Source organism: Colossoma macropomum, unplaced genomic scaffold (assembly GCF_904425465.1).
Source record: "Colossoma macropomum unplaced genomic scaffold, Colossoma_macropomum, whole genome shotgun sequence".
Taxonomy (NCBI): Eukaryota; Metazoa; Chordata; class Actinopteri; order Characiformes; family Serrasalmidae; genus Colossoma; species Colossoma macropomum.
This window is the reverse complement of record NW_023494794.1, coordinates 30,431,904-30,459,641: the sequence shown is the minus strand read 5'-3', so window position 1 is coordinate 30,459,641 and position 27,738 is coordinate 30,431,904. Positions and strand designations below refer to the sequence as shown.

Genomic DNA, 27,738 nt, shown 5'->3' with positions numbered 1-27,738 from the left:
AGACAGTCATATCAACAGAGTAAAAGGTCTTTGCAGCGTCTTTACCCCGATGGCGAACCTGGTGATGCCTCTCTTCTTGGCCTGAGAGATTACAGTGTCCAGCGGGTCTTTGTCGTTGGATTTTCCATCAGTGATCACAACCAGCAACTTCTGAGATCTGTTCCTCATCCCCACGCTCTCCTGAAACATACTGTCTCTGAGTGAAACCACACAGAAACAGAGAGAGAGATTAAATAAGGTACTATATCACTGTTTTAGGTGGTTACTATGGTGTTCCAGTTGGTTTTGCCAGGTGGTTATTATAATATCCATAATACCCACGTTTCTTGGGTGTTGCAAGATGGTTGCCATCGTACATAAAATGGTTGCTAGGGTGTTGCCAAATGGTTCCGATGGTATTCAGTGTGGTTACTGTGGTGTTGCTAATTAGTTAATATGGTATTGCAGATGGTTGCTAATATGTTGTTAAGTGGTTGATATGGTATACATGGTGGTCACCAATGTTTTGTTCAGTGGTTGCTATGGTGTCCTAGGTGGTTGCTAAGGGAGTTGCTTGGTGGTTGCTATGGTGTTCGAGGTGGTTGCAAGGGTTTTGTAAGAATGTGTGTTTATTTAAATGTGTGTGTGTGTGTGTGTGTGTGTGTGTGTGTGTGTGTGTGTGTGTGTGTGTGTGTATGTGTGTACTCACAGTACAAAGCGGATGGCGGAGGTAGTGTGCGTGTGTCCTTTAGAGTGTAAAACGCCTTTCATTAGTTCATCTACGTCTCGTTTTGACGCGTAATTCTCAAAGTTGAAAACAGCAGACACCTGCGTGGAGAACTTCGCCACGCCCACCTGAGACAAACACACACATTTATTACATGAAAAAAGCTCACACGATATACACACTAACTCACCTGGGGCTCGACTCACGAAAGCTTTCCTAAGAAAAAACTTACAAAGGACCTCAAGTCAAAAACTAAGAAGTTCATATGAATGTTCTAAATAAATACAGTCCTCATAAAAATAGTTCTCAAATAATCTCTTAAGAAAATCTTATTATGATTGTTTTCATATGTGGGCTATAGGTATTGTTGCATATAGCTTATGTTGTCATGTAGATTATCAGTATTATGTTGCAGATTTTTTAAAATACAATTATATTCTGTGACAATTATAATAAGCTACCATTTAAGAAGTTTTCCCTGTCAATTCGTAAAGTCTAAGACAAGCGTGACTCTGTCATAAGGGTGGGAAAATGGTTGAGAACATATATTTTTTCAGGAATACCACATGTTCCTATAATACTAAGAGTTATTAGAGTTAAGAAAGAAACATAGAAAATTCTTAAGAAGTTTTTCAAAGAATTCTTAAGGTACATTTTAGAGGATTTCCTCTCTTAAGACATGTTTGTGAATCCAAGTTCTGGTTGTGAGATGATGATGATGATGATGATGATGATGCATTTTAGGAAATAAAAACAAATCTCTCAAACCAGAAACCAGTCATTCAATTAAACTGATATTTGACTCTGTTGCAGTGACTGCAGGATTGCAAGGTGAACACAAGCTAAAACATTACCAAGAAATACAGTGATGTCTTGATTACAGCAGCAAGACGCTTTTGTTGTTTCAGTTATTCGAGTGAGATTCTAATCTGAGATCAGCTTTGCCTTTACTGCTGTTTCACTATGATTGTGTTAAACTGTGGGCACCGTCAATTCTACCTTATTTTTCAGAATTGCCACATTAAAACTAATAAAAAATTATTTAAAAATAATTTACAACACACATACACACCTGCGCTCGATCATCCTTAATGAAAGCCTTAATTATGTCCTTAATAAACTGAATCATTCTTTTGAAATCTTCATCTGAAATGCTGAAGGAGTCATCGAACAGGATCACTGCATCCATTGGGAGGATCACATGACATTCTGAAACACACATTAATTTGATATAATTACATAAATATTATACATGAATACAGGTTAACAAAGTATGCAGAGAAACAGATGGACTAGAGTCTGTATATACATATATACACACACACACACACACATAAATATATATATATGTTTCATTAATAAAGTGCAGATACCCTGGAAAGCAGGTCTGAGTTTTTGAGAGAGACTGATGTCAGGATTAAACTCGGCACAAATCCCATTCAGATAGTTAAACCCCTCACACTTCTGAACCAAATGAGGACCACACACCTGAGAGAGAGAGAGAGAGAGAGAGAGAGAGAGAGAGACAGAGAAAATTTTAATAAACAGTTTAACATATATGTACATATAGCTAGATAATATATCTATATTGATAAAATATTGATTTATAATAATTGATAGATAATGTATACAATATATACAACCGTGTTACATTTCAAAGTGGAAAACTACCATTCAAATTTCAAAATCATCATTCAAACGTTTGGAACCTGGACTCAATCAGCATAATGAGAAACAAACTCAGTTTATATCACAATACCTACATTTAGAGTCAGTTATTCATTCAGCCTAATCAGAAACTGTAGAACAGACTCAGTTTATATCACAATACCTACATTTAGAGTCAGTTATTCATTCAGCCTAATGAGAAACTGTAGAACAGACTCAGTTTATATCACAATACCTACATTTAGAGTCGGTTATTCATTCAGCCTAATGAGAAACTGTAGAACAGACTCAGTTTATATCACAATACCTACATTTAGAGTCGGTTATTCATTCAGCCTAATGAGAAACTGTAGAACAGACTCAGTTTATATCACAATACCTACATTTAGAGTCGGTTATTGATCTCTAATGATATTTATTTTGTGTCACAGTGTCATGGTGGATTGGGTGGAGTTTTTGTGACTGTTCATGTTTCCAACAATAGAGGAAAAAGAACCTGTGTGGGCGGAGTGAGGGGAGGGTGATGATAACACAATTACACTTATAATGTCATTAATAATATCAAAGTCAGCAGTCATTGTGTGTGTGTGTGTGTGTGTGTGTGTGTGTAGGTGTGTGTGTGTGTGTGTGTGTGTGTATGTGTGTGTGTGTGTGTAGGTGTGTGTGTATGTATGTGTTGGAGGGGATTTTCTGGGGGTCCTCAACCTTTACAGGAAGAACAAACAGAGTGATGAATCTTCAGAGTTCAGAGGTGTCTGTGTGGGTGTGTGATCACTGGGTAAGATTAAGGTTGCTAAACGGTTCTCGGCTTGGACATACGGTTCTATATGAGGGGGGTATAGAACTTTACATTATGTGGGGCATCTTTAAACTTAAACATCTCGTTTACAAAATCAATTCCTTAAAGAACCCACTGAAAGGCTCTTTAAGGAACCAAAATGTAAGGTTTCTACATTCATAAAAAGATGGTTCTTTGAGGGTTCTTTAGTGAAGAAAACAGTTATGTTAACCTTTTTTCAAAAAGGTTCTATGTAGAACCATCTAAAGTGCAGCAGTTTCCATCAATCTGAAGAACCATTTCACAACGCAAAGCGTCTTTAATCGTGCAATTAGTGTTTATGGTTCTGAATAGAATCATTTTCTTTACTAAAACCCTTGAAACCCCATCTTTTTAAGAATGTAAGTTACTGAAGACGTTCCCTTGAGGGTTCCACTCCAGCAGCAGTTTAGAACCTTTTTATTCTGAGAGTGTTAATATAAATGACCCGAGCCCAAAATGGCAGAACATTAAGCTTTTAATGGTCTTAATAACAAATCAGTATAAACAGTCAGTAAATTAGCAAGAATGAAACAAATAGATGTGAGTGCAGTCTTACAAAGATGGTTCTTCAAGGGTTCTTTAATAAAGGCAATGGTTCTCTAAAGAGTCATTAACACTCCAAAAACATTTGCATGCATAAATGTATCTTTATATAGCACCAAACATCATTTACCATTGGTGCAATGGCAAGCTTGTAACAATAGCAGAACCCTCTTTGGTGCTCTATGGAACCCTTTTCAAAAAGGTTCTATATAGAACCATATACAGCACATTCTCCATCAATCTGAAGAACCATTTCATGATGCAAAGAACCCTTTAATCATGCAGAAGGTTCTTTGACGCTTTTTAAGAGTGCACAGCCTCATACCAAAGAACCCTGTTTGGCACCTTCATCATTAAGAGTGTGCGGTGAGTGTGAGTGAATTACAGCTGCTTCCTTTAGAGCTTAAATACACTGGACAGAATTTAATGGTGTGTTACAGAGGAAGTGAAAGACAGAAAGAGAAGTGTGAACTGGCCCTGTAGAGAGACAGAGAGAGAGAGAGAGAGAGAGAGAGAGAGAGAGAGAGAGAGGCACTCAAAGAAAACAATAGAAATATAAGGGGATTTCCTTTCTGTCTTAAACTGCCCAAAACTGACCCCAGCTCAGTACATTTCAGCAGGCGTGGCCTGAAAATGGTTAGTGCCCGCTGAAAAACACTGACTCACATCTTTCATACAAATGATACACATTTAATGTTCATAAATCTTCTCCATCTCCCACAAGACATCACTGACACCCTAAAGCAAACTAAATTGCAAGATTGTCGCAGGAGATCATTTTTGTTAGCCATTTAAACATTGGTCACTTCTTATTCCTTCCGAAAGACAAACAAAGAGGCCAGAACTCAACAGCGAAAGTACCAACTTCTCCAACTTCGAGGTAGTTTCTACATCAGTTTCAGTCCTGCTTCAGCGCGTGAGTTTTTCGCAATAGTGTATCGTCTTTACAGCTGCAGGGACCACCGCCATGACTGATCATAGGACCACCAAAACAAACAGGGACAGAATATTTATTCAGCTGCATTTTGTAAAGAAACAGTGAAATTTGTTTTCTGTGAGTGCTGTCACTGCTTTATGGCCAATCAAATCATTACACTCTCTGCCTTATTTTCCCAGCCCTCCAATCACTGCTTAGTAAACGTTGCTATCTGCTGCTGCTTCAAGCCGTTATCTGCGCACCACTGTTTGAATTTGTAGCTCCAGCTGTTGTTAAAAAAGTGTAAAAGATTCTGATAGAGTAGAGTATGTCGTTCTCTACCCATCCAAAGCCAAAAACACATTATCATAACGTTGCTGTCAGTAGTCGTGGAGTTGTGGTGTTTGCAGTGCTCGTTAACCAGCTACACAGATAAACGCACTGTTAAAACGCCAAAGCAAACATCTACTTATATGCATCGAGTCATCAACGGTAAGATATGCATATTTTTTCGTGCCTGCATGGCTGTACACTCTAACCAAGGACGGCTAATTTTGGGTGTTTAAGTATGCCGTGTGGTTTTTCCTCATCTCTGTACATCTCAGCTGTCTGACTGATTTTAACTCGGTTATGTTGTCTTCATTGGACAGACGTGAGTGCTTTATAATGAAGAGTGCTGTTGGTTAGTGAAGTGCTGGCTTTTACAACCCAATTTCCAAAAAAGTTGGGACGCTGTGCAAAATTAAAAAAAAATGAAATGCAGTGATGTACAAATCATTTAAACCCTATATTTAATTGAAAATAGTACAAAGACAACATATCAAATGTTGAAACTGAGAAATTTTATTGTTTTTTTAACAATATTTGCCCATTTTGAATTTGATGCCAACAACACATTCCAAAAAAGTTGGGACGGGAGCAACAAAAGGCTGGTAAAGTTGTGTAATGCTAAAAAAAAACACCTGGTGGTTAATGGGCAACAGGTCAGTAACATAACTAGGTTTAAAAGAGCATCCCAGAGAGGCGGAGTCTTTCAGAAGTAAAGATGAGGAGGGGTTCACCACTCTGTGAAAGACTGCACCATCAAATAGAGCAACAATTCAAGAATAACGTTTTATATGTATTTATATGTAAATGTATTTATAATTGCTTTTTATCATCTACGGTACAAAATATCATTAATAGACTCAGAGAATCTGGAGAAATCTCTGTATGTAAGGGTCAAGGCCAAAAACCAGTATTTGCTGGCCGTGATCTTTGGGCCCTCAGACAGCACTGCATTAAAAACAGACATGATTCTGTAGTGGAAATCACTGCATGGGCTCAGAAACACTTCTGAAAACCACTGTCTGTGAACACAGTTCATCACTGAGTCCACAAATGCAAAGTAAAACTCTAAAACACAAAGAAGAAACCGTATGGCAGACGTGCTCATCTGTGAAGGCACCATTAATGCTGAACGATATATACATGGTTTGGCAACATATGCTGCCTTTAAGATGACGTCTTTTTCAGGGAAGGCCTTGATTAAGACAATGTCAAACCACATTCTGCATGTATTACAGCAGCATTGCTCTGTATTAAAAGAGTCCAGGTGCTAAACTGACCTGCCTGCAGTCCAGACCTGTCACCACTGAGAACATTTGGCGCTTTATGAAATGAAAATTATGACAAAGGAGCCCCTGAACTGATGATCAGCTGAAATCCTGTATGAAACAAGAACAGGAAAACATTTCACTTTCGAAACTACAGCAGTGTCTCCTCAGTTCCCAAACACTTACAGAGTGTGTTAAAGAAGAGTTGATGAAACACAGTGGTAAACAGGCCCCCGTCCCAACTTTTTTGGATTGTGTTGCTGCCATCAAATTTAAAATGGGCATATATTTTTTGCACGTCATTGCATTCTATTTTTATTTACATTCTGCACAGCGTCCCAACTTTTTTGGAAATGGGGTTGTATGTCAATCCAGCATTCTGGTTGATTGTTATTGTTCTGTATCACTATAGGGCGTCAGTGTTAGAAAAGGTAGAGTAAAGACAGCACTGCGTTAGCGATAGGCTATAGCCTGATGTAATGAGATTGCAGGATGTAGCAATTGGAAATTGCATCGACTAAGTTGGCCAACCTACTTTTTCACAGGCAGATGCAAAAGTGTATTTCTGCTTATGCCACTGGTGTGAGCGCTTTGTGCGTCAGTAAAATGCACCACATTTAGTTGTGAAAAGAAAAAGTACACCCAGCCTCTGCACTCGAGTGTTAGAAACTTCATAGGGAATCTTTTAAAGTGGAGCTAGACTGTGGGCCAGTGTGTGTTAGTGACTGGCCACACCCACCTCCCCAACAAGCTGCAGATTCATACTGGATTAAAATCGCTCCACAATTATTACCGTCAGACTGTAAAACTACACACACTGCAGATTCATACTGGATTAAAATCATTACACAATTATTACTGTACAACTACACACACTGCAGATTCATACTGGATTAAAATCACTCCACAATTATTACCGTCAGACTGTACAACTACACACACTGCAGATTCATACTGGATTAAAATCACTCCACAATTATTACCGTCAGACTGTAAAACTACACACACTGCAGATTCATACTGGATTAAAATCACTCCACAATTATTACTGTAAAACTACACACACTGCAGATTCATACTGGATTAAAATCACTCCACAATTATTACCGTCAGACTGTAAAACTACACACACTGCAGATTCATACTGGATTAAAATCACTCCACAATTATTACCGTCAGACTGTAAAACTACACACACTGCAGATTCATACTGGATTAAAATCACTCCACAATTATTACTGATAGACTGTAAAACTCCACACACAGCAGATTCATACTGGATTAAAATCACTCCACAATTATTACTGTAAAACTACACACACTGCAGATTCATACTGGATTAAAATCACTCCACAATTATTACTGTAAAACTACACACACAGCAGATTCATACTGGATTAAAATCACTCCACAATTATTACCGTCAGACTGTAAAACTCCACACACTGCAGATTCATACTGGATTAAAATCACTCCACAATTATTACCGTCAGACTGTAAAACTCCACACACTGCAGATTCATACTGGATTAAAATCACTCCACAATTATTACCGTCAGACTGTAAAACTACACACACTGCAGATTCATACTGGATTAAAATCACTCCACAATTATTACTGATAGACTGTAAAACTACACACACTGCAGATTCATACTGGATTAAAATCACTCCACAATTATTATAGTCAGACTGTAAAACTCCACACACTGCAGATTCATACTGGATTAAAATCACTCCACAATTATTACCGTCAGACTGTAAAACTCCACACACTGCAGATTCATACTGGATTAAAATCACTCCACAATTATTACTGTAAAACTACACACACAGCAGATTCATACTGGATTAAAATCACTCCACAATTATTACCGTCAGACTGTAAAACTCCACACACTGCAGATTCATACTGGATTAAAATCATTCCACAATTATTACCGTCAGACTGTAAAACTCCACACACTGCAGATTCATACTGGATTAAAATCACTCCACAATTATTACTGATAGACTGTAAAACTACACACACTGCAGATTCATACTGGATTAAAATCACTCCACAATTATTATAGTCAGACTGTAAAACTACACACACTGCAGATTCATACTGGATTAAAATCACTCCACAATTATTACCGTCAGACTGTAAAACTCCACACACTGCAGATTCATACTGGATTAAAATCACTCCACAATTATTACTGTAAAACTACACACACTGCAGATTCATACTGGATTAATATCACTCCACAATTATTACTGTAAAACTACACACACTGCAGATTCATACTGGATTAAAATCACTCCACAATTATTACCGTCAGACTGTAAAACTACACACACTGCAGATTCATACTGGATTAAAATCACTCCACAATTATTACCGTCAGACTGTAAAACTCCACACACTGCAGATTCATACTGGATTAAAATCACTCCACAATTATTACCGTCAGACTGTAAAACTCCACACACTGCAGATTCATACTGGATTAAAATCACTCCACAATTATTACCGTCAGACTGTAAAACTCCACACACTGCAGATTCATACTGGATTAAAATCTCTGTTAGTCCAGTATAGGAGGGGTTAATAAGACTTGTTTTTACTCACCACTGCCCGCTGGTCACTGCAGGCGAGAGAAAGGCCGAACGCAGAGCCTGGCTGGACTACAACAGAAAACAGAGTTTATTAACCTTCAGAATGAGAACAGCCTGGATTATGTGGTTTCTGACACACTTCTAGATAGAGCAATCTACGGCACATTGTCTATCAATCTGAAGAACCCATTCACGATGCAAAGAAGCATTTAAGCATGCAAATGATTCTTTGAGTATTAATGGCTCTATGTAGAACCACTGTCTTTACCAGAACCCTTAAAGAAACATCTTTTTTCATCAATGTAAGACAACATTAGTGTACAATGTCAAGTTTGCAATAATAGAAGAACCCTTTTTGGTGCTGTATAGAACCCTATACAACACATTGTCCATCAATCTGAAGAACCATTTCACCATGGAGAGAATCATTTAAGTGTGCAAATGGTTCTCTGAGTGTTTATGATTCTACATAGAGCCATTCCCTTAACTAAGGAACCCTTGTAGAGCCAGATTTTTTAAGAGTGGACAGTAAAGAGTTCAGCGAGTTTCAGCTGAACTATTGCTTTAAAATAGTATGTTATATTCCTAAATGTGATATTTTTAGTCAAGAAGAAGTGATATGTTGCTCTGCGTGGTGTGAAAAAGCTCATGATGTGGTGCTTTACATTAAGAAATCATGCAGCTGTTTTTCACTCACACAGTTACAGTCAAGTCATAAAAGAAGAAGCTGTTTTTCACACCCTGCAGTGTTTTCAGAGGAAGTACATTCACCTCATGAAAAACGGCTGAGCGCCTTCAAACAGCCCATAAAAACAACCCTGAGTTTACACACCTGCTCAAATTCTAGCTTTTGTTAAGGAATAATTTAGCGTCTTTGATCTCCACCCGTTGTGTTTGTAGAGTACAGTCCATCAGCACACACCATCACTACAGCACAGCTCCCTAAACTCATAAAAGAGCTGAAACCTGTCAGCATCAAACTCCTCTATAACAGAAGTCAATGGGCAGTTGCTGAATCTTGATAGTAAACATTTGTGTGAAACGTATATTTCTGTAGAAAACTTGAGAGATGCTTATGAATGAAGCTGTAAATCTGTGTATCTGGTTCTGTTGGAGAAATACAGAGATGAATTTGTGCCAAAGTGAAATGCAGTCACTGCAGGGCAAGAAGATGAAATGCAATGCACACATGACATTAGTTTGTCATAGTCACGTGGAATATGTGGCAAAATGAAAAACCGTCTATTACACTGCTTTCACACCGCTTGACCTCTATAACTGAAAAACATTGTATGAGGAAGTAAACTTAAAAAAACTAAATCTTGAATTTGTGTCAGAAGTAAATACAGTCTACCCTGAAATGTAATCAATGCACAGCGATATGGCTTTCCACCAAACTACGAACGTGTCTCTCATTGAAATACAGTCGCAACAGTGAACACAGTGTAGCCCACATGAGGCTGTGTTTAAACAGCGACACACAGAAAACACATCAAAATGTAAAGTAAAAGATCTGTTACGCTGATTGACTGAATGTTGTTTGTAAAGAAGTACAGCATTAAACATCTTGTCTTTGCATTGTTTTCCATTAAATACACTCATGGTGTGTTAGTGTGTGTTGCACTGATGGGAGTGGATCAGACACAGCAGTGCTGCTGGAGTTTTTAAACAGTGTCCACTCACTGTCCACTCTATTAGACACTCCTACCTTGTCAGTCCACCTTGTAGATGTAAAGTCAGAGACGATAGCTCATCTGCTGCTGCACAGTTTGTGTTGGTCATCCTCTAGGCCTTCATCAGTGGTCACAGGACGCTGCCCACAGGACGCTGTTGGCTGGATATTTTTGGTTGGTGGACTATTCTCAGTCCAGCAGTGACACTGAGGTGTTTAAAAACTCCAGCAGCACTGCTGTGTCTGATCCACTCAGACCAGCACAACACATACTAATACACCACCACCACGTCAGTGTTACTGCAGTGCTGAGAATGACCCACCACCCAAATAGTACCTGCTCTGTGAGGGTCCATGGGGGTCCTGACCACTGAAGAACAGGGTAACAAAGTATGCAGAGAAACAGATGGACTACAGTCTGTAACTGTAGAACTACAGAGTGAAACTATATGGTCAGTGGAGCTGATACAGTGGACAGTGAGTGTAGATACCAGGAGGTGGACTGGATGAAGGGGCTAATCAGTGTGTGCACATATTTCAGACATTTACTCTCAGAGCTCAGTATCCGCCCATTGACTTCTGTGATAAGTGAGATAGATGAAAGCAGGTTTTGTGTTCTTTTTAGGTTCAGACAGACGTAGAGAAGTTCCTGTGTGTGGTGATCGACTGTACAGACGCAGCAGATACAGGTCAGACTGATAAATGCTTAAGTTTTCCTTTAAGGCTGTCCTGATTGTGACCTTTCAGCTGCAGCCTCACTCAGACTAGACATCTGAGAGTTTTAATGATGTCACAATATGATATGATTCATGGCAGTGTGACCACAGTGTGCAGTTTCTAAAGGTGGGGTCATGCAGCATGCTATCTCCTCCCACAGATGATGTTCACAGAGACTGGCCTGATGGCTCATGTGGTTCCATAAAGGGGAAATTGGGGGAATTTCAGTTTTCTGATGGACTGTCACTTTAACTAAAGCTTCTTTCATCACCATTAATATGATTTAAATGAGTTTATAAACATTCTGGATGAACTGAACCTCAAAAATGACCAGTGCACTCACCGTCCACATGGACAGGCTCGCATCTGCTTTTGCCATAGGAACACGTGAACACCCCACCGGTCCCGTTATGGTAGAGAGGGTCCGTTACTAGCACGCTGCAGTGAGAGAGAGAGAGAGAGAAAGAGAGAGAGAGAAGGAGTGATAGGGGAGAGATAAAGAGAAAGAAAAGGAGTGAAAGACAGAAGATCGAGAAAAAGAAAGGTAAAAGAAAGAGAAAGAGAAAAACAGCAAGAAAGAGTGAGATAGAAAAGAGAGAGAAAAAGAGAGATAAATGGATAGATAGATAGATAGACAGACAGACAGACCGACAGACAGACAGGAGAGAGTGATAAATGAGTAATTATTCAGAGCTGAGTTAATGTGCAGCTGTGATGTGAGGCCTGTGTTCACTGCTGGGGGAAACGTCTCTCTTCACCACGCCGCAGGGGCTTGATGATGTAACTTCCCTTTCCTTTTTTTAATCATGTGATTTAATGGTTGTCCACTTCCTTTAGCAATGTAAACAATTTACAGTAACAGAGTAAACGGCCCAAACTTTCACTGTGATAATCTAGAGCAGATAAAAACATTCACACACCAATCAATAGAACATACAACTGAGTAAGAAGTGTGTGCGTGTATATATATATATATATATATATATATATATATATACACATACACACACACATATATATATATATATATATATATAATATATATATATATATATATATATATATATTCATCATTTTTATATGATCATCTTCCAGTCTCTCTTTATCCCTTATAATTTTGGGGGGGCCAAACTGCTCTTGGATGAACAGGCTGTTTATGCAGATAATTTCATGATATGGACCCTTTAGTGTGTGTTGAGAATGACTCACTGTCGGCTGTCGGTGTGATGTTTCTTGTAGTGTGTAATGAAATGAAGGTGTCACGTCTGCTGGCTGGAACGGAGGAGTAACACTCACTAACACTCAGTACTGGAACTGAGCACTTTATCATTTCCTGACAACATTGCCTAAAACTGCCCGGCACCGTGACTCAGCAGGGTATTATTGGAAAATTGGACATATTAAGCTGCAAGGGATCACATGAATGAATGAATGAATGAATGAGTAACATTTTTGGAATAAATTAACTTAATAAATCAAAGATTTCTGGAATGTCTCATTTCCTGTACCATCAGGCTAATATGGCATCTATCACTCTGTCCCAGCATACAGAGCTGGCCGATATGTTATTGTTAATGTGATAAATTTGATCGCAGTGCTCTTTTTTTTGAGTTTGATGGGTATAATCAGCTCTGAACACTGTATAACATAATAAAGACAGATTTAGACACATTATAGAGAATCTCTAAACGTCAACAACCAGTGTGGAGTAACTGTATATACTGCACAGTAACTAGCAGCTCGATATTACATCATCTAGAGCTGAGCAGTATGACAATATTTATCATTATCGTTATAAGTTCCATCACAGCATGTCCCAATATGCTTTTCTGAGCATATCATAAATATCGTCAGCACTTAAAAACACTTTCCAACTGCTTGTTTGGTTAAAAGAGAGTTTAATCAGTGCTGTTTAGTGTGTGAAATGTTAAAAAAATCATTTGTATTCATAGTTTTTGAAGGTATTTTTAAAATATGGTACTTTGTCTGTGCAAACTTATCAGATGTCAGAAAATATATTGTTACATATTGTGTATCGTGATATCGCCCACATTTAACATCTCATTTAATGACTGTTTTTTTTTTTATTATTTTTCCTCCTGTTTCTTCTTAAACAGGTTGCTTTTGCAACATTATACTGGTAGTTTTTCAGTCTTCTATAAATGTAGCTCTGCTGGTTTGTTTGTTTAATTTGTCCTTTCAAGCTTCAATACTCAGATTTCCTAAATATCCTGATACATATTGCGCATCGTGATGCTATATTTATGCCGTGTCTCCTCACTAGCTACAAAACACCAATATCACATAACCAAATCACTCATTTAATTTCAGGTTGATTAACTGGACTCACCTGTCTCCTGGCTTAGACCCAAAGGGACAAACCCGAAGGCCAAACGCTGAGCCGTCCTTTGGAGATGGGAATATTCTGGGATTTTCCGTATCCAGATTGAAACCACAAGCAAAAGGAGCGACTGGAACAACACAGCAGTGTCAGCAACAGAGTAACGATCTGTACTGACCGGTACTGATCAGCATAGGAAATACTGGAAGAAATTGCTCAGAAGTGGTCAACATTGAAAAATATACCTTGGAAAGTATAAATCAATATTGGAAAGTATTGATCAGTACTGGCTTGTGTGGGGAAGGTATTGATCAGTACTGCTCTATATTCAAAAGTATTGATCAGTTCAGGTGAGTTTTGAAAAAATGTGGGTCAGTAATGAAAAGAACTGGTCATTACTGGAAAGGACTGCTTAGTACTTGTTAATATTGGAAAGTTCTGCTCAGTATTGAAAAATATAAGTCAGTTATTGTAAGTATTTAAAAATATTGGTTTGTAATGTTCAGCTTTGAAAAGTAATACAAATGACAGCATCTTTGTCAGCATTCTGTCTGAACTCTTATGGGAAAATGCCAAACTTGTAATATTTTTAAACATAAAAATTATTAAAGATCATGTACATTTTTTTTAATCATTTTGTTTTGTATTCGGTAAAATATAATCACATATCATGACATGTTCAGGGTGATATAAACCATGGTGCCTACTGATGAGTTTCTCACAGTTACAGTTAGACCCATGACCAGTGCAGAGGGCGAGCTGATGAGAGCAGAGATAACCCTGAGGCAGATGAGCTGATATCTGTTTGACCTTCACATCTGCAGCACATCCTCTCATTGTTCAGCTTTTTTGCTGTTCTGGCGCTTCATTTAAAAAACCGCCACACCGAGTCACGCGCAGCTACAACTTTTTGCACCAAGTTGAGGTCAGGGTCCTATTCCAGTGTTACGTTCCACTTTATACACTGTGGTGCTGCGGAGCCATTTAAGGTGGAATGGAAAATTTTAATAAGAAGCTAGTGATACAAAAAGGGATTAGACTACCGAACAACAGTTCAGTCTAGATTTAATCTGTATGGAAACCATCTCTTTACAGTAATCTAAACCACACTAACACACTTACATACTAATACACCAACATACTAATATACTAATATACTAATATACGAGAAGAAAACTTTTAAGAGCCAAAATACAAACTCTGTAACGAATTAAAGACTTACTGAAGAAGACAAAGCTGTAAAGTAGCCGCACTTCCAGCGCACACGGTGTGTGATGAGTCTCCATCTCTTTGATCTCAGTGTAAATTCCAGTTTCAGGTAAATAGATACATCAGAGTTTAAGATTAAACCAGGATAGTCCCTCAGAACGTTCAGCTTACAGAGTCAGAAGAGGAAAGTGAAAGCAACAAGTGGAGATTGTGAGTGTGTGTGTGTGTGTGGGAAATGGGTAGAAGAGTGGGGCTATGAAAGTTTTGACCGCAACAGACACTATGCGCACTCCCACACTAGATTGTCAGAGTAATGAGCCCCCCCCCACCAACTGACCATTCAGACTACTGCACTCCCACTACACCCGGTGTCGCAAACCCAAACGTTAAGAAGAGCCATTTTACCCTTTCAACAAAAACCAAACCACTATGGGAACCACATCTTTTTATGTCCATTTAACATCTTTGAACATTTAAAATATATCATATAAATTAACATTGCAGGCTTACGTTGCTCTGCTCTAAGCTTTAGCTCAGCTGTAGCCACTTTTCTCACATCTCCAGCAGGAAACGTTTCCACAAAAGTGGAATTAGTTTCTTGTAAAATGTCTCTCAACGTTTGATTTTTTTGTGCAGCTGAAGTCATCTTCTCATTCACCAGCTTCTTGTTCAAATTTTCCCATTCCACCTTAAATGGTGTAACCGTTACATTCTACCACCTCAGGCACCATTTAAGGCGGAACGGGAAAATTCAAACAAGAGGCTGGCGAATGAGGAGCTGACTAAAGTGTAGTATTTTGGTTCTCAGCCAGATGCCTCCACCGTGTGTTCAGGATGAAGATGACAACGTGTAATGTGAAGGAAGGAAGCTGTGGGTTCTGTAGGTTCCCTCAGCGGCAGTTAATTGTTTCCACAATGATGTCAGAGTCCTTCACCGTGCCTCCACTATCAACAAATCAGTGCACTGTAAGATAAAAAATGACCTGAAAACACTTTAATCAAAATGACCACATATGCTCTCAATTTTATTTTGCAAAATAATAGACGCTCTGCAAACTGCATCGCTCAACCTGTTTCTTTACAATGGTAAAAGTCTCAAACATTAACAAACTGTTATGCATCACATATATCACCTCAAAAATCACAGGCCTTCCAACACACAACCTGCCAAACCTGAAAAATAAGGCCTTTTTAAGAAGGGCCACCACAATAGCACAAGACCCTGACCACCCACTGCACTGTTTCTTCACTTTACTTCCATCAGTTTAGAGACACAGAACACTAGGGTGTAAAAAAGGCCGCACTGCTAAAAGTTTTGTACCGTCAGTATGTGTTTAGACATGCTTTTCTGCCTGTACTTCATGTTTGTTTTGATAGATTTTTAAATGTATATAATTTTCTAATGTTTTTCAGAACATTATAAAATGTACCAATGAAACACCCCTACAGACAGACCTTGTCCCTTAGCTAAGAGAAACGTCTGAGGGAATTTATACGCCCTTAATGAATTCCCTTTGGTGAGGGAAAACCCTCCATTAGGGTTCATACTTAAAAGGAAATTCCACCAATTTCTCAAAATTCCAGATTAATTCAGTCCTTGAGATGTTATCATAGAGATTCAGAGCGGTTTGGTGTGAAATTGTTCAGATGTCTTTACAGTGGTGGTGATAGGAACCAGGGGTCGCCATGACTACAACACAAATATAGACATTTTATTTACTATCCAGAACCACCAGTGAACCTACACGAGTCTTCTGAGTTTATATGGAATGTTGATGATGGAAAATAGTGGAAAATCTGAAATAATAAGTTTTCTTTGGGGACTATTTTGCCTCACAGCGCCCTACATATTATGTATCAATCCACCATGAATGGAGTTTAAGGCTGAAATCTTCTATAAAATAATGTAAAACAGTGTCTCAGTCATCAGGCAGTGAATTTATAACCATTTCATGTAGGAACTTTCTGTGAGGGAGCTTTTAGAGGTGGACGTCTGGTTCCTATCACCACCACTGTGAACAGTTCTGACTCGGTAAGTTTATCTAGAACAGATAAACTCCTCTGTTCACGAGGCTGAAGTTGGCCTCGTATTTGCCGTTGACTTTTCAGTTCCACCTTAAATGATGCAGCAGTTACCTTAGCGGTGCGCCGGCGCCAGACTGCAAATGCAGCGCCATTTAAGGTGGAACGGGAAATTTGAATAGGAAGCTGGCAAAAAGGAGCAAATCTCATCTTCGACCTCTTTTCCACAAAAAGCTCTGTGAAAAATACTGTTTTTCGTTTTCGTTCCATGTGTCGATTCTGATCATTGTTTATTGCGACCCAGATCACGAAGAAAGTGGAGCTGCAGTGCAGCACGAACAAAAAGCGTTTGTGTGAGTTTAAAGCTGCTAATGGAATAAACTCGTACTACTGAAACTCAGCCTCTGCCCTGTGTTAAACACTCCTCCGTCAAAATATTCACGGAGCCAATTACAATGAAAAACAGAGTCGAAGAGTCGACTCCCAGCATTTCGACTCTTAGAGTCTTCGGCCGACACTCCTTCACGCGTTGGAGTCGAAGAACCGATTCTTTTGAAATCGACCTTCCATCGCTGTGCTTCACTCCCTCCGAGAAAAACGACGAGAAGTGTCCGTTCAAAACCAGTTTATTGAGGCTTCTTTTGTCATTTAATCGAACTGTGAACCACCGTGTGAGTTAATTTACCTCACCGACAGTTTAGATTATCTGTGTGGTGCATTTTTATCTGGTAAACGTATCTTGTTAGCTAGCGAGCCACCAGCCTGCTGTCTGTCAGTCCTCTGGTTTGTTGCTAAGCTAATTTTTTGGTGCCTATTTTTCCACATCGACTGTTAACGCTATGATTAAGATATATAATCGATTTACTTTATGTTACCTAACAGCTGCTGGTTAGGATTGGTTAAATATAATTTCACCCACTGAAGAAAATAAATATAAAACGTTAAAAGCAAAATAGCTAAGTTAGTTAACGTTAGCTAAGCAGCTAATTAGCCTGTTAGCAGTTAGCTGGCTGGCTAATGTTGTGTTCTTTACCTAGATTAAGCACACATTTGGCTATAACGTTTTTTTAACTGATAAATATTTTGTCTTTATCACTCAGACAGTAGCTGTTATATTTTAGAGCGGCCATTTTGGGGCAGAAGTCATTTTTGGCTGCTTTCAGACATTCCTTTGGTGAGAACTATATATTATACATACTATATATGATCAGAACTGATATATTAACACCATGTAAAGTTAAAGAGATTCATGTTTTAATCTGTGTGTATCATACGATGCTAAACTGACAATGAATTCCTTTTCTTCCCTTATGTAAAATGTTTTATTAGCTAGTGAATAGACCCTCAGTGAAAACATTAGCGTCATAATGTGGTTCACTGACAGAGCTTAAAGCATCTTCATGAAGTCTTCTGTACATTTTCTGATGCTTTGTATTTTATTTTACTCACAAAGAAACTACAAATTGTAAAAATAATTTATATTTAGAGTATTTAGTCAGAAGGGCTTAAATGGTACATCATTACTGAAAACCTGCTCACTTTAAAGAAAAATCAGGTCTTAGTCCATGTTGTGTATTTGGTCTTTTTATATAGTGTCTTTGTTACATAGAAAATCACTGGATCTTCACTAAAGAACCTCATTAAACACAAGAAAATACAACTTGCTAAATATTTGTGCCAACATTTTTTAAAGATTTAATTAAGACAATAATTTGACAAAAAAAAAAACTGCTGTAAGTAAGATGTTCCAGGTAAATTGCAGACTATTAGAACCAATAATGTGTGTGTGCTTGCATAAAATTAAACTACATCATTCAGCCCACAAACCCTTAAAGCTGTTTTCTTGTGCTTGCTTTACAGGTTTATGCAGAATTCAGAGGAGTTACAGGAATTGATCAGCACCAAGTTTTTCATAACGCACTGGAAGGCCAGCTTGAGTTCTGATCAAGTTGTACCGCTGTATGCAAGGTGATGGAGTTATCCTGAGACTCATATCCTGAGAACCTCTCAGAATTTAGCCAGACACATGATCTGCTCCAAGAAGATCAAACGGTGGTAATATTTGCTTATTTTCAGGGAAAAATAATCTCAGAATTCTCATTACTTTACAACTACGTTACATTCTAACAACTCTGTACCAATCTGAAATAGCCAGTCTCACATCTTTTAAAAAGGCATCTCACCATCTTATAAGAAAAATCCAGCACACTCCACATGGTTAGCTGGCCTCTGGTCAGGGAAAAAAAAACAAAACAAAAAAAAAACAAAACATACACACACACACACACACACACACACACACACAGAACAGGGATTGCAGTATTAACTACCATTCATTAAACGTTTACATAAACAACAAATAATGTGGCTACTCTCCCCATTTACTTCTGCATTGCTTAATTTACCTCTTTGTGCACCATTTTAGATTGAAAAGCTAAAAAGAAATTGTTTTCTTGATACATTAGAATAAGAAATGCCATCCCTGGTGATAAAACTGTGCTACTCTGCGTTAAGTGTTGGCTACACTTCGTGTTCTGTTTTCCTTTCGTTTCCTGCAGCTCGCTCTCAGCAGAAAAAGAGCTGACAAGAAGCCACTGGAGCTCTTTCAGCTCACACTAAATTATATCAGCACGCATCAGCAGCAAACCACAGCATATTATTTCAAGCAAGGACACAGACAACAGCCTTAGCTTTAGCTTACAAAACGCTGTGTCGTGTGAGAAGCTGGCGTCTGAGTCTTCCTCTATTGATTGATTGTTGTTTGGCAGGATAACTTGGGGTGCATTAGGCATTAAGATGCATGAGGAATAGCTACACTCCTCGCACATTTCAACAAAGTTGTCAGTCAGCAAGCAAAAATAAATCTAAATAGCTTTTTAAAGTGGAAAACACTTTACACCAGCAGTAACAGTGTGTTCACATGTGAGAAAGGAGTAGGAAACTGCAGTGCAAAAGAGTACAGGTGTAACGAATGGGCTGGCGAGGCAGACCAGGAGGCGGGGTACATGTGCGAGCGTGTTTTATTTGAGTCCTTAGGTAAATACTTCAAACAGCAGGTAGGTAGGTAGGTAAACAGTATCCATAGAGAACATATGAAAACAAGGTAACAGGAACCACTAAGAAAACAAACTGACTAGAAAAAAAACTAAAAAACAGTATTGACAAACAAAGAAAGCACAGACAGGGACAGAGAAACATAATAGACCAAACCAGGAACACCATCAAATATCAAACAATGCTGGCTGGGGAACAAAGAAAACACAGGGTTTAAATACTAACAGAGAAAAACGAGGAACACCTGAGACCAATATGAGGGCGGGGCTAGGGGACAAAGAACAGGTGAAGACAGGGCAGAACAGGGGAGGAGCTAACATAACAACAAAAGGACATGGCAAGGAAAACAAAGGCACGTGGCAGATGTAAACAAACACACAAGGTGCTGGGAAACAAGAAAACAAAGGAAGAAACGTAAAAAAGACAGAGACAGAGGGAGACAGGGATGCTACAACTGGCTTATTCACAAAACCGTGTGCTAGTTAGTTCTCATATGAGTGTGTACCAATGTGCACATATAAAACTGTAGTGATTTTACTGGTAACTGATCAGCAGGTCTTTTTCTTAAAGGCGGACTACAAAACAGATCAGTCCAGAATGTAACATTATTGAAAGTAAAGTGAATTTACTGAAGCTTTAATTGTGAACTGTGCCTTCCTTGTACACTGAAAATATAAAGATCAGATCAGATTGGTACATCCCTACTACGCAATGCTTTGTACGTTCCTAGTACATAATGCTTTACTGTTGCATTGTCTGTAACTGAAAGCTAATGATTGCCAGCTACTGAACCATGTAGCTAAATGCTAATTATTTTATTGTTTATTTTTACCACAGGGCACAGACATGGCGAGGCCTTGGAGAACATTTGCGCTGAGGAACCTCCTTCTTTATTTCCAAGAGCCAGCAACAATGATGAACACCTGTAATTTCTGTTAAAAGGTGTGTGCAGCTATAATTAAAAATGACCTATAGATAATTTCTAGGGGTGTAACAGTTAAAATGTCCTCATTAGTACAGTGGACAGTATCTACACCTGTCACATAAAAAGACTGCAGTTTGATTCCCCAACAGGGAGATCACACACATTGGCTCTGGACAACAGCGTCAGGAATGCAGTTATACAGACAAGTAATTTTAAAAAGGAATATGTTCTTAATGGATTTATGTTTGCCTTTTCTTCACATAAGAAGTGCAGCTTCACTTTGGTAGTAGACTGAGAAATTAAACACATCGTAACTGTACAGAGTAAGGAGAAAGAAAAACTGTACAAACAACATGATGTAAGCAACTTTATTACATGCATAGAGCAGCATTAAGAATACATCTCAATACTTCCATATAGATTTGTAATATACCAACAATACATAAAATATAATCCATGCTCATGCAGGAGTCAAACACAATAACACCTTTTTTTGATAACAATAATAATTTTTTGTGATGCACCAAAATGAAAATTCTCCACCAAAACTGAAATTCAGGACGCAGGCTGAAATGAGAGATATAAAAAGTTTATTGATTTACTCGTTATTGTTTATGTGCAGCGTTGGGTAGTAATGGAATACATGTAACAGTGTTACTTAATCAGGATACCAAAAACGGTCAAAAGAGACATTAATCAGATTACAGGTACATTATACAATAGAGTGATTATTATCAGGCTTTTATTCGAACTTTATGCATGCAAACTCTTCACATTTTGTTGAAATTCGCAACTTTGAATGATAAACATCACATTAACCGTGCAGATTTGAAGAGTTTAATTTTGTGATTGACACAGCAGCGCTGCGTTTTATTCAGTCAATCTAGTTAGTGATTTATTTTTATTGGCATAACTAAGTTGTGCAGTATTTATGCTCTTATGTTCAAGTTTGTTGCTACATAAAAAGTCTACGGTTTGTCTAGCTATGAATCAAACTTTGATACCGTTAACTTGCTAAAGTGAACTAACATGAACTAACAGTTCTGAAATGTGAAAAGAAAGCAACTCAATCTCACGAGCGGTAAAGTTGGTTTAATTTTCACGTTAATGATTTATTTCTTTGATATAAAGTCCTGTAAACCAATACAGGCTTTTAAGCAGAAAGAACACAGTCAGTTTTTAGAACATCCTCTTTTTATAATAATTATTGATGAAGGGTCTTCAAAGCAGAGAGTGTACCAGATTGGTCTTTTAACTTTATGGTCATATGGATTTTTAGATTTGGCCTTTTTGTAGAAGGTGAGATTGATGACTGTGAAACACAATATCTCAAAGCACAGAAAGTTAACTTAAATTGTAATTGAAAAAGTGTTTTAATTATATGACTTTAATAAAAAGGCAAGCAATCTCAAAAGTAACGGATTCACATTATTTTAGATATTTTCTGGCTAGAGATCGGTTCTACATGCTGAAACTGATAAAATTATGTTCCTGTTGCCTATGAGGACATGCACAATGCGTCAGATATAAACAAGCAGTGTTTTTTTTTATTTTGTTATGTTATTTATTTATTTTTTCTGGTTCAGGGCTCGTCATGTTCATGTGGTTAAATTAAAATCTCTTGAAGAGCTTTTATCACTAACAGTAGGCAAAGACAATTTCAAATGATTCCACATGAGTCTTCAGAAAGATTAATACACTTCTAATATAAACCTCAGTTTTTACGTTTGCAGTAATGGGAGAACTCTAATAATCATTGTATAATCTCAGAATTATACATATTATACAATTATTATGATTTGCTGCTCTTCATCACACATTTGCTAGATTTGCATGGACCTCTGCATTTTGTGATGTACGTGGTGATTTAATTTCCTGCAAAAAAAGCTGCTGCTACATAATTTTTACATTACTGAATCCTGAGTTGTAGGTTGCCTTGTGTCCATCAATAATTTTTTATTGCATGTAGTACAATTTTTTGGCTTCCATGACTGGAATGGACAGAATATAAGAATGTATTAATGCTGAGTTAATTAATATTAATAGTGTTTTGTTTCTTGTGCATCTCAGTTAATCATGTTTTACATGCATTTGTTCAATTTATTTCTGTTTGTGGGCCTCTAAAAGTGTGCATTTTTTAATTAATTAAAAAAAAAAATAGTACTGATCATTGGCAAACACCTGAAAGTATTATCAAATTTATAGTATAAAATTCCTCATGGAGGCCTGCCTAGTGATACATTTAACTGATATATCTGACTGCAGTTAAACACTGTTTCGTATTGTGTTTATAGATGTTTTGACACTTTAATGTTTATTGAATTTTTTAATGTATACGCAATAAATGGTTTGTTACAATCAGAACATCGAAGGGAAGTAAAGGAGTCGTGAAGAGAATAAAAGGGTTGCCTATGATTGCAAAGATCTGTTTATTAGCTGAGGAGTGTGTACACACATGTAATGTCCTTGTGTTAATGTCAGTTAATCCACATGTTAGTTTTCATGTTTTCATACATCAGCCTTTTTCTTGCCTATTAACAAATACTTTTTCTCTCACTCAAACGTAAGTCATTTTTTCTAGTATATTTAATTACAGGCAATTACAGTTTCTGCCCATTCTGTAGAAGGAAGTCCAGTCTTATTAATATCTTGTTATTGCTCTTTTGCTTGCTATCAGTAGTATCTTTGCTTAATGTCTGTTGTTATGTATAACATGGTCATTAATCTCCAAGGAACATCACTTTGTGTTCTTTGGGAACTAAATAGACCAAAATGTCTTTAATCACAGCATATGCATTTTCCTAAAAAGACTGCAATTTATTACATTCCCAAAAGCTGTGTGTCTGATAGGCCTCCTCACTCACACACATCCTCCAACATGGCTGGTGATGAATAGTTTGTTTACCCTTTATTTAGGTGTTTTAACCTTCATTTATAGTTTACCTAACTAGCTAAAACAAGCCACAGCCATGAAATAAGGGGTTTATTTCAGCTTCATTAGCAGTACATTGCTCGTTCTCCTCCTAGAGTGTGTACAGCACAGGCTACACAAACAGCACTTCATGTCACTTCCTTTTAAATTTTCCTATCGACATGTTAACTGACACAGAAATACCTAATCTACATCAAATAAACGCTCACCTGTGACCTTTTCACTGGAGCCAAATAAAGAATTCATCCTCTCCAGTGGGCTCTTACTGACGTCCTCCTCAGAGTGAGAGCTGTAGTCTCTTATTTTCACTCATCATTAATAGACTAAGATAAAGAAATGCCTGTATTTATGTCTTTGTATGTCTGGTTAAATGTGAGTCTCTAGAATGCTGTCTGTTTTAGATGTGTGATAAAACACAATGCGTAAAAATTGAAAACACTGCAGTGCATTAACACAGGGACAGAAATCAGAAGAAAGCAAGCAGTGAAGAACACACGCATACGACTGATGATAAGCAGGTAATTAAATAGTTAAACAAACAGAAGAAACCGTTATATTTAGGGGCAAAGTCTTACTGTTGCTACTCACCCCAGCAGTTCCTGGCAAATATGTGCGATACAAATACTTCCACTTTTGTTTAAATTTTACACTGCAGAGACTCTTTACTGCCCTCTGTAGTTCACTGTGCAGAACAGCACAACCTAATCACCAGCTACAGTTTGTTCATCAAATGTGAGCTTTGAACTTTAAATGCCTGGAGTGTCTGACAAGGGATTGTTTGTTTATTTATATCTGAGATCGGAGGGTAAAGTAATTCAGCTTTATTCATTTGTTTGGTTTTGTTTTTTTGTGGTAGGTTATTGTCATCAGGTGCTGCGTGACCAGCTTCTCTAACGTGAGATGCCAGAGAAGGGCCCGGAAGGCCAGGTGTTCCTGGATTTCCTGATGGTGGCTGGGGTCCTTTGGGGTCTGTCTGCCAAGCAAAGAAGGAAAACTAGTTAGCTAATGGTCTCAGCTCCACCACTCCAGGTAGGTGGTGTCTTTCTGGCATCCAAATTGTGCCGTCTGTGCTGTATTCAGCCCGTTGAGCTGATAGAAGGCATATGTGGTCCCACATGGAGGAAAGTTTCTTGTGAGACAGATGCACCACCAGCACCTCCAGAGTCCAGCTGTATCTCATACGTTTCTCATGGGAAGTCATCATTATACTGAGCAGACGGTAGGTTTTAGTGGTGATTCTCTTTCTGGTCCATGATGATGCTCTTGCTCATCGGTTTTGTGGCGCAGTCCTGGCCCTTCGGGACCACGCTGTTGAGGTGGTTCCTCGTTGCCACTAGTCTCTTTGAGATATTCCTCCAGCACTGCTATCCTTCCCTGAAGTTCAGGCATGCTGCAACATCACACTCATAGTTCTCTATGGAGTTGGTCAGTATGTATTCTCAAACAGCTCTCAAACACGTATCCTCATACATGCAAAGAAGATCTATCCCAGATATACACTGACCGCTCCTTGCTGTCAGCTATAATCTTTCTTTTAACTCGGGGACACAATGCAAGCAGTACGTGAGTGACAACCACTGAAATAAATGGTATTCCTTAGAGTGATCTGTGGTTTTGGTTTATACGAGAATTATTTATTTATTGAGAAGAAAAACAAACTGGCTGTCCAGTACCAGGTTCCCCAACCGTGATCTAATGCGTTAGGCCTTCAGTCCACCTCCTGAGCTCCTAACAAGGGGGAGAGCTGTATCTACCTGGACACCACAGAGAAAACGTTCCTGAGTGTATTATTTTCTATAGGACTTTTCACTAATTTACTTGAATTTACCAAAATGTAACAAAAAGTAGTACTTAAATACAAGCATGATTCTGTTGCATAAAAGTGATCTATAACTTACAGACATGTATTTTTTATTTCTGATAAATCGAAGGTTACCCTTGGTTGGACGTGTATCAAAATATCGTAGCAAACATGCTGGTTAGCTTTTACATATCTTATTGACAGCCAGCAAAAAAGCTGTAACATTATGATTCTTTGTGACCACTGTGACCTACACAGTGTGGTCACTGGAAAAGGTGAAAAACCTTATAGCTCTGCATGCTTACAGATTAACTTATCTTCTTATCTTCTTATCTTCTTAACGCAGACCACACTCCTGACCTCATGTTTGTCATTACTGATTCAGTACTAAAAAGTAACTTAAGAAAAAAAACTACTACAAAGACTGTGGAATACACTGTACATTGAGTCATATGTGTCATAACGTCATTATATTAGTAAGTGATAGAAGCTGAAAATGATCTAAAAACCATAGCACGGGCAGTCACAGCATATTTCAGATTGGCATCTTGAGATAAACTGACCGATCTAATTGAAGGCTAAGAATAAGTAACTTGAAAAGGAATGCATTCTTCATGGCTTCACCTCTGTCTGTATTTGACAGCAGTGCATATTTCACTCTTTAGAAATTAAATGAAATACATTCTGTTAATAATAATAAGCCTAAGGGAAAAGGATGAACTGCATAAGCAAGATGACTCAAGAAACTTTATTAACTACATAGGGTAATATTAACATACATCCAGTAAATTCTATATAGATCTATAATATTCCAACAGTATGTGGCAATATACAATATAGTGCTTTAGATATGAAATATTAAAGTTAATTAAACTTAATCAGACAGGTTAATAAGGTCAGTAATCAACATCAGTGTGTACCGCACATGAAGCACAAAGCTGAGCTTATCTTAACCAACATACTTTACAGTAACACAGGTTATGGTTATGGATAGCACGATTAGATCTACTGATGTTTTGTGTTTTGAGAACTTTTATAATTTTGCTGAAAACAGTTTTTGCATTCTTTGGTTGAAGATACAATAAAAGATCAAAGATACTACAGGCAGAAATGGCGTCTCTTAAGTTGTAATTGTTAAAAATATCAAAACTCAACAGAAATATGTTTATTTCAGTGCTTTTTGATTATTCACACCCAATCACAACTAACTGTTTTTTCCTGAATTTAGCAACTTTAATGAAGGCTTAGCTCCACCCACATTCTGCACAACCACGTCACGTCATGTATCACAGAAAAGCTCAGCAGCTCTGAGGCCCGTTATTAAAATTGATCTTCTCAAAATTAGCTTTTCTCCACATTCAAAACCAACAAACTCAGCTTCTTAAAAACCTGCTTTCATGAATTTAACCTGTTCATTCCTAACCATATTCTAAAGGCCATTACAGAAGGGTTTCATAATGTATTCCTTATAGCTGAATTTATGCTAGATTATAAAATGACCTGAAAATGTTTCATAATATCAGTGTACAGATGTTCTGGATAAAACAATAAAACAAAATTTAAATAAGCTGTTCAGTAAAATAGTTTCTGAGGAGTGTCTTCACTGTGAAATAAGCTGTTTGATTGTATCATCACCCAGACTTAATTTTATTTTATTTTTTTTAATTGCACATGTATGCATATTGTAATCCTCTGGGGTCCACTAATGCATCAAATTCTATATCTGTGTCTGTATCTTTGTGATGATCCAGCTCAGAAATCCAGTTCAGACACTTCCTGAATCTGTAGAGTCGCCCTTTCCATTCCATCTTATCATATGAGACTCACATCTGGAGTTATGAGCCTATGAAGAGGGGCTGAGATACACGTCATCTGCCTCTCACCGTGTGGAGCTGGTGGATTCGTGTGTCCGTCTACATTCTGTGTGAAACTGACCAATGGACACTCAGGAAGTCACTAAGGTGCACTAATTACGCTGGAAACCCTTCATTCTTCATTCAGTCCACATCGGAGACTCGTGTGAAACGGCGTGCAGAGAGTTTACAGCTGCTGAAGCTGCTGCAGCGGTTTTGGAAAGTAGTGATGAAGATAACGGAGCATTTAGATATGAAACATATGAGGATCATGATATATGAATTTTGAAAATTGGTAAAAATGGCCTCAGAACCCAGAGGGTTAAGTTTAGAATGTCTCATTTGCATATCTAAATGTAA

At 37.9% G+C, this 27,738-nt stretch overlaps 1 protein-coding gene across 3 annotated transcripts in view; it reads right to left on the bottom strand.

Annotated features, from left to right (window-relative positions):
* Nucleotides 1-15,106, bottom strand: part of LOC118814903 (integrin alpha-X-like) — a 49,927-nt gene extending 34,821 nt beyond the window's left edge. For all 3 annotated transcript variants that reach the window (XM_036580776.1, XM_036580777.1, XM_036580778.1), the window contains exons 1-8: nucleotides 14,805-15,106; nucleotides 13,592-13,712; nucleotides 11,585-11,679; nucleotides 8,866-8,921; nucleotides 2,080-2,194; nucleotides 1,779-1,915; nucleotides 689-834; nucleotides 46-196 (exon numbers count right to left, since the gene is read on the bottom strand). In XM_036580776.1, coding sequence (XP_036436669.1) covers nucleotides 46-196; nucleotides 689-834; nucleotides 1,779-1,915; nucleotides 2,080-2,194; nucleotides 8,866-8,921; nucleotides 11,585-11,679; nucleotides 13,592-13,712; nucleotides 14,805-14,868 — 885 coding nt within the window. In that variant the 5' untranslated portion in view covers nucleotides 14,869-15,106. The remainder of the gene's footprint in view (nucleotides 1-45; nucleotides 197-688; nucleotides 835-1,778; nucleotides 1,916-2,079; nucleotides 2,195-8,865; nucleotides 8,922-11,584; nucleotides 11,680-13,591; nucleotides 13,713-14,804) is intronic.
* Nucleotides 15,107-27,738: the final 12,632 nt, after the last annotated feature.